General features: G+C 35.9%; 1 protein-coding gene across 3 annotated transcripts in view; it reads left to right on the forward strand.

The window, feature by feature from the left end:
- CSMD1 (CUB and Sushi multiple domains 1) overlaps nucleotides 1-13,688 on the forward strand; it is a 2,222,584-nt gene that overhangs the window by 1,918,235 nt on the left and 290,661 nt on the right. For all 3 annotated transcript variants that reach the window (XM_037812751.1, XM_037812753.1, XM_037812752.1), the window contains exons 29-30: nucleotides 1,942-2,129; nucleotides 5,036-5,230. In XM_037812751.1, coding sequence (XP_037668679.1) covers nucleotides 1,942-2,129; nucleotides 5,036-5,230 — 383 coding nt within the window. The remainder of the gene's footprint in view (nucleotides 1-1,941; nucleotides 2,130-5,035; nucleotides 5,231-13,688) is intronic.

Consider the following 13,688-nt stretch of genomic DNA (forward strand, 5'->3'; position numbering starts at 1 on the left):
GCTGCAATCCTTGGTGTTCCTTGACTTTTAGATACCTCTCTACCTCTATCATATGGAAATCTCTCTCTCCTCTGGCTTCTACTTCCATGTCCAATTTCCTTTACTTATAGGGACTTCAGTCATATTGGATTAGGGCTGCCTTCATTCAACTTGGCCACGCCTTAACCAATAACATCTTTAAAGGTCCTATTTAAAAATGCATCCACATCCACAGGACTGGGGGTTAGGACTTGAATGTATCTTTATGGGCATGAGGGTATGATTCAATCCTCAGCCTATGACCAGGAAGACATTCTGCTACTTGGTGTCTTTTGGAGGGATGTTTCATCACATGGCCCTATAGGCTGTGGGCTGATGCTGATGTTCCAATTAAACTTGGCTTAAAACCTTGGTCAGACTTTGGCTTATTATTGTGGCTCATAGATATGTGCAGCTATTTAAGTAGAAATAAGACAAGAGTTGACAATTGGAGTCATACGCATTGTAAATTTTACTCCAGATTTCTATGTATGGATTATGTTATATAGAAAAAGAGAAAATAGAGAGAATGTGCCTGTTTATATTTCCAGTGCATAATAAATAATCGATAATAATTAGCTAAGCTAATTCTTGGGTACACAACATGATCAACTTCAAATAACATCTTTGCCAGGTGTTGTAAATAAAATTATTTTATTCAAATTCTACTTGGCTGATACAATTCCTTTTGGTTCCTTATACTTATTAACTCTATTCCATTTCTCCCTTTTCAATTCTGACTTGAGCGAATGTCTCATAAACAGGTTAAGAAATCTTACACAACGTCTTGTAATGTTCAGAGTTCTAACATCAGTGTGCGCGTCGTCTTGTCATAAAATGGAGCAGCATAATGCAGGATTGGGTTGAGCACTAATGTTGGTCCCATGGTAGTTTTTGTTTGATTACTTGAATCTCCACATAATCTAGAAGCACTTGAATAATAGCATGTTTTAGCAATTATAAAATACCCTGACTCTCTCCATCCCTGTTATTCAGATATGCTACCAGCTGATGGGGAAGAGAGTGGAAACTGCATGAATTGATAGCGACAAAACACCCTGATAGATGATCAGAGGAAAAGTGAAGGGCCAGGCATAATGCATTATTTTAATACCTCTTTCCAATTGATTTATATCAAGGCTTAGATATCTCAATTAAGGTCTAATTTCCTTTGAGAGTATGTACATGTTTAAGCTAACAGACTATATTAGCCTTTACATCACCAATGGCATAGAGATTTAAAGCAGTATATATCTTGAGAGCTTTGGGTTTTTATTGTTAAATACTTTGGTGATTGACAGTATATTAAAATTAGCTTAAAGAGAGAGAAAGACAAAGAAAGGGAGGAAGAGAGAGAGAGTTGAATTAAAATATTCATTAGTGGAACAGTTTACCTCCACCTTCTGGAGAGGTAGGAGACTGGTAATACTGGCAGATTTGTCTAAGCAAGTAGAGGCTATCATATTTTTTAAAGTAAAAACCAACCAAAAAAACAGGAAGATTAAAAAAGTAAGAATAATCGGTAATACTGAATATACTTATTTTTAAAACTAAAAATATTCATATAAAGGCAAATAGTATGGGGAGTTCATCCCTTTTGAGCCTAGTTTGTTCAAATTGCATTTCATTAGCGATTATGTACATACAAGGAAGAGATCTATGTTATTATGATTCATTTCCCTATGGCTATCTTCAACATTTTATTAAGTCAAATGTATTATTATTATATAGATAATATTGGTATTTGATGCATTTATTGCTATTTTACCATTTTTTATTGTTGTTATATTTAACTTTTTGACTTTCCTAACTTTAGTTATTATACAAAAGCAAGTATAATCACTGTTTTCTCTCAATTGACAATATTCTGGAAGATAAGACAAATATATACTGAGTACGTAACATAATATTCTTTCTGTCTAGTTTCAACATGGAGCCCAGTTATGATTTCCTACACATCTATGAAGGGGAGGATTCAAACAGTCCTCTAGTTGGGAGTTTTCAGGGCTCTCAAGCCCCAGAAAGAATAGAGAGTAGCGGAAATAGTCTTTTTCTGGCATTTCGAAGTGATGCGTCTGTGGGTTTCTCGGGTTTCGACATTGAATTTAAAGGTATGTTGATCAGCTTAATTTGTACTCAAATTGATTTGAATTATCGAGATTGTTTTTATTGTAAACATTTCTTTATGAAGCATTGCATATCTGTTTGAGTCATAAAATGCTGACATGTATCTCATATATCTGGGGAAAGGAATCCTCTGTCCAGTGAATAAGAAATATCAAACTTGAAAGAAAAAAAAATTGGGAACATTTTTTGAGATGTGTGACCTTTGAAAAATAAATTTTGATTTGGGTAATGAGGAATTTAATAACTTTCAAAAATTGCTTAAAAATGTGTTTTACTATCTCCTATTTTATCTCTTTAGGATGATTAAATTTAAGTAAATTAAATTGCTTAGTTTTATCTCAATTTTGTTTTAATAAGTAAAATATCTATTACCCTTGTCTCTATTTCTTCCACCCATGTGTGTTGATTTTATGGGATGTAGTTCATTGCTTTTTTCTCTGGTCACCAGATCGGTAGATTTCTCATTTTGTTTGAGAGACTCCATCCCCTATTATAACCAACCAGGAAAAGAAAACCCACAAACAAAATATGCCCTAAACTAAACATATTCCTTTTGGGTCTATTAAATTGGAATATATTTTTTGAAAAACTTCTTCTCATGTGAACAATTAAAATATAAATTATATTACACAGAATTAGAAAAAGGACTTAACAAAATATAAGTTTACAATAGTGAGCTTTATAAATAAATTAAAGGATTTATACTTATTTAAACTTTTGAGTTCAATTCATAGAGAAAATTATAAGAGAAAATATCGAGTACAATTTATCTTTGTTAACTTGTCAATGGACTTGTATTTCTCTACATGGTTCTAAGTAGAAAATTAATCTATTTCCCCCCAAACCTCAAAACCTACAAACTTATAGCTCTATATTAAAATACAAATTAAAAGTTACACATTTCAGCAATCAGAAGAGTTAACTGTGCTTTTTGGACATGATCTGACATGTTCATGAGCAATTAAAAACATTACATGGGAGCATTTGCCATATTATCAGATATTTTCAGTATTGAGAACTCAACTGAAGTACACTTGACCATGCAAGTATTCTGTTCTATAATGAGTAAAAAAAAACCCTGCTTTCTTATAAACATAAGAAAGTATGTTAATTATTGCCTTCCCCAACCTCTAGTACATTCCCACATACATAAAGGTGCTTAAAAATTGCTTTTGGGTAAATGAATCAAAGGATGTATGAATAATTGAAGCCTAAGTGCTACCTATTTTGTGTTTGGTTTTTTTTGTAATCAGCATTTCCTTCGATATGGGGGTTGTAGCTCTTAATGTTTTAAAGTTTTTCAGTGTAGTCTGTCTAAAAATAAGTATCAGAGGAAAACAAGGAAAGGCAATAATAATGATGATGTTGCATCAAGCAAAGAGTGAGCTCATGCCATGGTCAGTGAAGCAGGTAGCAGAGCCAATTCTCAGGCATGATGAGAAATACAAGGAGCCGCAGGGCAGTCATGCTGTGTGATGGCCTAAGAGTTCTGGCAGGTTCCATCTACTCAGCCTCCTACGAAGGAAAACTTGGACGTGTTCTTAACCAGAACAGACATGAACAACAGAAAAACACACCACATTATGAAGCCATCTAATTAGAAAATATGACAAATTATACACAAATAAAGCACAAGTGATTTATCACCAAATATCTTGAATTGACAACTCAATAAATGGAACCGAAAGATGGGATGCAGTTAATTTGAATAAAAACCTCTCTTCAGAAATCTAAATTAGTGACAAGAAATGGGAAGTTGTGTAATTGGTATTTATCAAAATAATAAACTACTTTATCAAAATGAATAAACTATCAAAATAATAAACTATGAGAAAATAATTGAGATATAGCAAAAATCATCCGAAGAGCTGAAAAGGAAACAGACATATACTGAAAAAATTTTCATCATATGGGAGAAAAAAGTATGACCTAGTATCAGACCTTGTATTTAATAGATGCTCAGTGTATTTGTTGAATGACTGAATAAACAACAGCAAAAGGGAACAACTTATGTAGGGCATGCTGTTTTGTTTATTTGTTCCTTATTTGCTTAAATATTCTGGTTGTATATGGGGTTTAAGGTACTGCAAAGAATTATCAAATTGTCATCTACTTTTGGAAATATCCAAATACATTTTCAATAAAGTAATTAGCAAACATCAGTCCAGACGTGCTGCAAAACGCTTACTGAGAGACCAACAAAAGCAGAAATAGAGACCCTTCAGGAAAATTTCCACTAGAGTGCTTGACCTTATTGTCAATCAGTAAATATATTTGTTCTGCTAAGTTTAACATTCATCCCTGTTAGGATAGGATCTACCACTCAAAGAGGGTGGTAAAGGCATCTGAACATCTTTCGATATTTATCTTCTGAGTCTATCTTCCATTATCCTTATGAGAAAGAGCTCTTAATTTTCATGAATTAAACCAATCTCCTTTTCAGAAACCTAAATCTCCAGTCTCCTCCTGAAGCCATGATACAATTATATGTTTCTATGATTTCAGGTACCAAAGTCAGAAAATGAATTTTAATTTTGTGGTTCAGTACTTATCTCCATCACCAAAAAAGAACTATGAATGCATAAAAATATAATGTTTTTTTTTGTTGTTGTTGTTTTTTTCACCTAGATGAAGGTATTTCAGTACTAATTCTGTAGTAAATATGTTTAAAAAAGGAAGAAATAGTTTTCAGAAGAAATAAAATTTTAAAGAAACATTTTTCTTATTGTTCCTATACTTGAATAGTAGGTTAAGTGGATTTATCAATCAATAAATATGTCTGAGCATTTTTTTTTTTTATGCCAGGTACTCTTCTAGGGACTTGAATAAGCAAGGAAACAAGCAACCAAAAAACAAAAAATTAAGATTTCTGCCCTCATTTCTTCTGTAGAGAAACCAAGGGAAGCCTGTTTCGATCCTGGAAATATAATGAATGGGACAAGACTTGGAACAGACTTCAAACTCGGCTCAACAATTACTTACCAGTGTGACTCTGGATATAAGATTGTTGACCCTTCATCCATCACGTGTGTGATTGGTACAGATGGGAAACCAGCTTGGAACAGGATCTTACCCTCCTGCAATGGTATGTGTTGGCTCTGTTTGTTTGTTTGTTTGTTTTCCCGCAGCAATAACTTTCCTTTTGAATGCAAGATCCCGTTTTTAAAATGGCTTCACACTTTAGTACCATATTTCTCTAACCAGTTGTTAGACTCTCATAAAATTAGAGCATAGTGAATCTTTGGCATTATCATTTAATTTAGCTAATTATTAGCCATTCCCATAGGTTTCTAAAGGGGGTAATAACTTTCTTTCACTTAAATAGTTTACCATTTTTAACTTCTTTTCTGTGTGTATTCCAGACCAGACCTGAACTTCTACATAAAAGATACTAATTATTTTTAGACTAAATATATAATTGTGATATTTTCCCCCAAACATCAATAGTTTGTAATTCTTTACATAGAGATTAAGTCAATACATTTAAAATACTCTCTTAAAATGTATGAATAACCTTAAAAATCAGATGAAACTAATCTCTAATGATAGAAGTTTGAATAGTAGCTACCTTTGCAGATGGTTTCCTGACAGGGTGGGGATAGAAGACACTTCCAGTTGTTTGGCTTGCTTTATAGTCTCATGAGTGTCTCCACAGGCAAAATTCATCAAGCTGTGAATAGGACTTGTGCCCTTAATTCTGAGTATAGTATGCATAAAAAAGAAGATGAAAAAGAAGAAGGTAATACCCCGTGATCTTTCGAATAAAAATTGATTTCTAAGGTTATTTTAGGATGAACCCAAGGACTACTAGTTCAGTTAGGTAAAATGAGCATATAAAATGAATGTTGTTTTCTCCCCTCAGGACAGCCTAAGGATGCTACTGGTGCTTTAAAAAATTAGCACATTAAAAACAAACAGAAAACAAACAAAAAACAAACCAAACCCAATGCCCTGTATGGTCTGTTACTTCTATGTTTCTGCATTTACCTGTCTTATGAGCCTGTAAGCTTTTAAGTTAAGGAACCACGTCTTGCTAGCACTAGTTGCTGTCATAAAGTAGGAACTTTATGTTCTTGGAGTAAATTAATTAAACAATGAATGACTAAAACAATTTTTAATGGAAGTATCTGCAGCCTGTTGTACCTTTCTATTTTTACATATTTTTATTTATTAATAATGAATGTTGGGATAATTATTGAGGTTGCTCATATTTTAGAAAATATGCAAAAACAAAGAATACTGAAAGAATGCAAAGTCAGAGGGATCACCTTCCAGAAGAATTTCCTCACTCTGACACCTATTGCAAGCTTGGAGGTTTCCCCAAACCACGTCAGTTTCAATAATTTGTTGGAACTCACAGAACACACTGTAGGCTGTTATATTCTCAGTTATAGTTTATTGCAAGGAATGAATGCAGATTAAAATCAGCAAGGAAAGAGATTCACTGGGCAGAGTCCAGAAAAGTTTTAAACACAGAACTTTTAGCTATCCTTCCCCATGGGGTCTTGATCACTGTTGCTTTTCCAGCATCTATGTATGAAAATACATACAGAGTATTGCCAACTTGGGGGGCTCACCCAAAGCCTTGGTGTCCAGAGTTTTTATTGGGTGCTTTCATAAAGGTGGGTGACGGCCCATGGAATGATCTCAGTCTCTAGCCCTTCAGGAGATTGAGTTAATTACACCTGACCCAAAGCCCCACCCTAAATCATGTTGTTGCTGTCTGGTTGCCCAGGGGACCTCAGGCAGACAAAGACATGCGTATCAGGCATACATTCCAAGGGTTTAGAGAGAACCTCCGAGAAGCAAAGGGCAAAGGCCAGACTTCTCTTTTGGCAATGTTATATTTTTTTTACTACACAAAGGAGAAAGTAAATATTTTGTGTCCTCCACATGTATAGTGTATAATCTTCAAATAATGTTTTTGGCAGAATCTTAATGTTTCAACTTACTAAAGTATGATTCAGTTCCATCATAATCCTCTTCCAAATATATTCATTGTATTAATTTCATAATCATATCATTTGATGTACAGGTTAGGTCCTGTGTGTTTGCTTGTTGCGAATCTATGTCTTTCAGATCTCATGGCAAAGGGGGAGGTAACTGTCTGCAGTATTTAGTTATGTATGAAAGACCACAAAGATGTAAACTAATCCCAGCTCTACTATTAAACAGATATGTAAACTATTAAACTTTTATTTAAGAGGAATGACAATAGCTACTTAATATCCTCCAATTATTACAATGATCACATGAAAGTTTAGATATAAAAATGTACTTAAAACATCTTTATTGAATTTTAAATAAAGTTAGCATAAGCTGAATCTTATACTAATTATATTTAAAATACAAATGCCTTTTATGAATATCTCAATAAACTCAGAATTGGAAGGGCCTAAGAAATCTCATTCATTTCAAATTTTAGAACAATAATGTTCAAAACTCCATTTTCAATATTATTATTGTTATATTTTACATTTGAAAATCACCTATATACACATACAGAGTAATATACTAGTAATATACAAATATAAAGATTAATTATATAAATGTATTTTGTGCCTTTTAGCTCTAGACAAATGTGAATTATTATTACAATTTAAATGATTCTAAAGACCAATTAATGAATCAGTGCTTTCTTTTCATCTACTTAATTTAAAAAAACTGCTAAACAACGCTATGTAAAAGTTATTTTGTTAGTTTTTTGAAAGACATTTTATAAGTTGAGAATTACAGAATTCTAATTTTCTAAGTTTACTAAAAAGTAAAACAAAAAATCATATGTAGCTGGAAATAAGTAGAAATTAATTTCAACTTGCTTATAGTTGATAGAGAAAGTACAACAAAATAGACTTAGAGGAAGAGAGAGTGTTTGATTTCAGTCCTAAAGGTTAGGACTTGGGTGTCAAGAAGCTTCAAAACACAAGAAAGGGCAGAACACTAAGGCATCATCAGTGTGATGTGGTGAAAGCGTGGGAACTCTCCGAGGCCCTCCATCTGTAACGGCAAGAGCACAGTTAGAGTCCCTCTGTCCACAGTCCATCCCCTTCTGTGTCCTGAACCTGGAGAGGCCTCATGTGCATGAGTGTGGAAACCTGGGCCTGCACCTCCACACCCCCCTCTCACATAAGCAGCCATCTGTTGGCTACCCCTTGGCTGCTGAATATGGGACAATGCCTAGGGAGTGGGTTCAAGTGGCATAGGATCCCATGGTCCCAGGTACCTGGTGGTGGTCTTAAAGTGGATCATAGCCTGCAAGTGAACAACTGACTTTCCTAGGTCCTGAGGATCCTCACCTTGAAGGAATATGACTAGGGTTCAGGGTTGGGATCTGGGTTAAGGGTTGTGGGCAAGGGAAGGTGCCCAGGTTTATCAGTCTAAGGGTTTGCCCCTTGGAGATAATCTAATCTTGCCTTCATCATCCTGTGCAACTTCATCCTGTGCAATTTCAGACAAGACACACAGGTCCCGAGTGGATAAGAATACCCACCTTTTATGTGTGACTGGAGTTAAATGAGATATGCGTAAGACTCAAATGCCTGAAACAGAGTAGGTACTCTATAAATAGAAAATCTTAATTCACTGTATAAATGTCATAAATAATCATTTTAATATAGTGAAGGGCAATGATCTCAAACTCTTTTGATCTTTTATCTGATCAGCGTATATTATTAAGTATGCAATACCAAGATCTGTAATGCATTTAAAGATACAGAACTTCTTTGCAAATATATACCACATAAATAATACATGAACATAAACATTTAAGAAGACATAATTTTGGATAAAATTTCTAATATTTTTTGTACCTCATAAAATGGTCTGTGTACCCCCTGTTATGTGTGTATCCCACTTTGGACATGCATGTATAGATTATAAAAGGTAACCAAGGTGAGTGAGATAAAAATAGACAGCTATATTGAGAAAAGATCATGAAGTTTGGACTTTAGTTCCCTATTGAATGTATTATTAATTTAATACTGGAGGAAAGATAATTCTGTAGCCATAGAATAAACAGGAAAAAAAAATGAAACCACATTTGAGTATTGGTTTACAGCAGAATAAGCAATAAATACACGATCACATTTTAAATTAGAGATTGTTTCTTTTCCATGTCTGAAGAACTTAGAAGTCAAACACAATTTCTGTTTCCCAGTCATTAAAGTGAATTAAACATAAAATACTGATTTTTTTCCTGTGCTATCTTATTTACATATAAATAAAACTTGATATTCCAAATAAAGCAAAGATGACTTTCCCCCTTGTGTATTTTGGATCTTTCATGGAGAACAGCACATTTTGCACATGATACCAATGCCTGTGGGTCACTTAGATCAATTATATTTGGGGATTTTTTGCTATATTTTAACCTTTTCAATGGTTCATATATTACAGAATACATCAGTGCATTTTGGACTAATTTGTTTTATTTTTTATTATTTTTTTAAATTTTATTTTGAAATAAATTCAAACTTACAGAAAAGTTGCAAAAACAATACAAACCCCATACAAAAAACTCCAGCATACCCCAACCCCCCTCCCCCAATACCCCGATCCACCAACTTTAACATCCTGTCATACCACCATTTCTTTCTTTCCCTCCCTCCCTCCCTCTCTCCCTCCCTCCCTCCCTATCTATCATCCATCATCTATTGCTCTGTCTTCTGAACATATGAGAGCAAGCTGCACACATCCTTGAACAAACAATATAATTCACATATACAGTTCCCATGAACAAGAACATTCTTTTATGCAATACCATTAAGCGCAGCTAAGAAGCTCAAGAAATTCAACATTGATACAAAGCTTACATTCTATATTTCCTTTTTTTTTTTTCTTATGTCCCAACTGTGTCCCTTTGAGCCTCCTCTCCTCCATCCTCAGATCCCATCCAGGATCATCCTTGGCATTTAATTGTCATTATCTATTTAGACTGTCTTTTTTTTTTTCTTCAGTTGTGGAAACATATATACAGCCTAAATCTTCCTATTCCAACCCCTCCCTAGCATTCCATTAGTGGGATTAATCACATTTAGAATGTTGTAATATGTTGTAATTCTATCACCTTCCCATCTTCCATTACTAGAAATTTCCCTTCACCCCAAACAGAAACCTACACTCATTTTGTAACTCCCCATTGCCCCCTGTCCCACTTGTCATAACCCATACTCTACTTTTCATTTCTATGGTCATATTCTCTGATACTTTCTTTGTGTTTACCATGGGGCTTAAATTTAACATCTTAAATCTATAACAATCTTGTTTTTCTTTGATACCAACTTGACTTCAATACGACACATAAACTATGTTCCTATGCTCCTCCATTCCCCCACCTTTATGTAGTTCTTGTCAAAAATTACATATTTTACAGTGAATCTAAAACCACTGATTTATCATTACAGTTTATGTATTTTAGATCCTGTAGTGGAGTTACAAATCAAAAATACAGTAGTATTGGTATTTATATTTACCATGTGATCTTTAGTGGAAATCTTTATTTCTTCATGTGATTTCAGTCAATTGTTTAGTGTCTCTTCCTTTCAGCCTGCACAATTCCCTTTAGCATTTCTCATAGGACTGACCGACTGGTGATGAAGTCCCTCAGCTTTTGATTATCTGGGAATGTTTTCATCTCCCCCTCATTTCTAACCTCCAGGTGTTTGTGAATTTTCTAAGTCTCTGATGGTTATTGACTTCTATTTGTATTCCCTTGTGGTCAGAGAATGTGCTTTGAATAAATTCAATTTTTTAAAAATTTATTGAGGCTTGTTTTATGTTCCAGCATATGGTCTTATCTGGAGAAAGATCCGTAAACACTAGAGAAGAATGTGTGTCCTGATGATTTGGGATGTAATGTTCTATATAGATCTGTTAAATTTCTCTCTCTCTCTCTCTCTCTCTCTCTCTCTCTCCTTTCTTTGTTTCTCTGTAGGCAGGGCTCCCTTTAGTATCTGAAGTAGGGCAGGTCCTTTATTAGCAAAATCTCTCAGCATTTGTTTGTGAAAAATTTAAGCTCTCCCTCAAATTTGAAGGAGAGTTTTGCTGGATAAAGTATTCTTGGTTGGAAATTTTTCTCTCTCAGAGTTTTAAATATGTCATGCCACTGCCTTCTCGCCTCCATGGTGGACACTGAGTAGTCACTACTTCGTCTTATGTTGTTTCCTTTGTATGTGGTGAATTGCTTTTCTCTTGCTGCTTTCAGAACTTGCTCCTTCTCTTCAATATTTGAGAGTCTGATCAGAATATGTCTTGGAGTGGGTTTATTTGGATTTGTTCTATTTGGAGTTCGCTGGGCATTTATACTTTGTGTATTTATATTGTGTAGAAGATTTGGGAAGTTTTCCCCAACAATTTCTTTGAATACTCTTTCTAGACCTTTAGCCTTCTCTTCCCCTTCTGGGACACCAATGAGTCTTAAATTTGGACGTTTTATTTTATCTAACATATCCCTGAGGTAAGTTTTGATTTTTTCAGTTTTTTTCCCCATTCTTTCTTTTGTTCTTTCATTTTCCATTCTGTGGTCCTTGAGGATGCTGAGTCATTGTTCAGCTTCCTCCAGTCTTGTACTATGAGTATCCAATATCTTTTTAATTTGGTCAACAGTTTCTTTTATTTCCATAAGATCGTCTATTTTTTTTTATTTACTCTTGCAAGTTCTTCTTTATGCTCTTCTAGGGTCTTCTTCATGTCCTTTATATCCTGTGCCATGCTCTCATTGTTTGTCTTTAGTTCTTTGATTAATTGTGCCAAGTACTGTGTCTCTTCTGATCTTTTGATTTGGGTGTTTGGGGTTGGGTTCTCCATATTGTCTGGTTTTATCACATGCTTTAAAATTTTCTGTTGTTTTTGGCCTCTTGGCATTTGCTTTACTTGATAGGGTTCTTTCAGGTTCTAAAAAATAGCAATCTATAGTTTGTCAGATCTACATCTTGGTGGCATACACTTTCTCTAACTAACCAGCATATGGCGTCCGTGAGTCACCTATTCCCCTCAAGTCAATTCTCCCCAGCTTTGTCCTTGTGGTGTGTGGGGGTCCGATTCCTGTGGGGTTCAATTGGTGCACTAAGTTTGGGTGTGTTGTTAGTGCTGTCCGCCCTGAATGTGGGGAGTGTGTCTGGGTGGTTAGGGAGGCAGGGCAACTTTAATAATCAAACCTCCCGGGTGTTCCCAGAGATTTAAGGCTGTTGCAAGAGTCCAGGCCTTCACCTCAGTCCCACCACAGATTGTCTCTGCCACTGACCCACAAGTCCCCAGCACTGGCGTAGGGTCCCTGGAATTTCTGAGCAGGCCCCCCCACCTCAGCCATGCTCCTCGAGGACCCCTGCCAAGGGAAGGCTGCGCCATGTCACAAGTGTGCACCAGCTCTCCAGGGAAGCCCCGGGCCACCAGGTTGTGCAGGGGCGCTCCCAGCCCATCGTAAAGATGGTTGAATGGGGCGTGTTAATTTCCCCCTCTTCACATATCTCCGCCTTCCCAGCTCCGGGACAACCAGCCATGGGTGCACCAAAGACCACTGTCCACGGCCAATTCTGTGACATGTGCACAGTGCTGCGGGAAACACTCCTCGTCACACTGGGATCCTTGGCACGGCTCTGGGCTACGGCTCTGGCCCCGGGCAGGAGCGTCCCCAGTCTGCTGGGGAGATGGCTGCAAGGGGTATGGTTTCTTTCTCCTTTTGGCTCCCCTCTTCCCCCCTGGCCCCGAGGTATTCAACAGCAGATGTGGGAAAGGCTATCCACCACGCCAGACACCGAGGGGTTGGCACAACCTGCTCCTGCCGTGCTTCACTGCGCAGTTCTCACTGCTGTATCCGCAGCCACTCCTGGGTTTTTTTCTTTTTAAAAAGAACTAGTCCGTCACTAGACACAAACCCACGGTTTCCCCACAGCATGGCCACCGGACTTTCAGCCAGCTCACTCATTCGTTTCAAAATGCAGACTCCTGGTTTCACCAAATGCATGGTCCCTGTGGATTTAGCAGACCTTGTCCAGCTGGTGCATCACTAGAACTGGTGTTCTGGGTCACTTTCTGGCTTTTATATAGTATTTTTCATGGAGGTATTTTTCTGCCCTGTCTCACTTAGCTGCCATCTTGGGTTCTCTGGACTAGTTTGTTTTAAATACACACTACATATTTTTTTTCCTAATGATTCATCTACTGCCTACAGTTTTTGTATAGTGAGGTCTGCTTATAGAAGTAGAACTTAAGTTGAAACACCCAAAAGCCCCTTTTATGGATCAGAATGGCTTTTGTTTGTTAATGCTGGTTTTGGTTTACAATCAATTTTATTGTATTCTGTTGTCTTTACATATTACATATATATTCCAAAAAATTAATGGATGAGCAATGTTCTTCTTACCATCTGCAATGAATACTGTTGTTTGTCTTTTTTCATTTAGGAAATGATCTGTTTAATATGTTAATTACCAAGTTGAATGCACATGTTTATTTTACATCTATTTCCACATTAATATGAAAGAATTTCTAACACTAGACAGACTATTTATTTGTTAGATTAACACAAACAAAATTATTATTAAGAA

This window comes from Choloepus didactylus, chromosome 20 (assembly GCF_015220235.1).
Source record: "Choloepus didactylus isolate mChoDid1 chromosome 20, mChoDid1.pri, whole genome shotgun sequence".
NCBI classification, from domain to species: domain Eukaryota; kingdom Metazoa; phylum Chordata; class Mammalia; order Pilosa; family Megalonychidae; genus Choloepus; species Choloepus didactylus.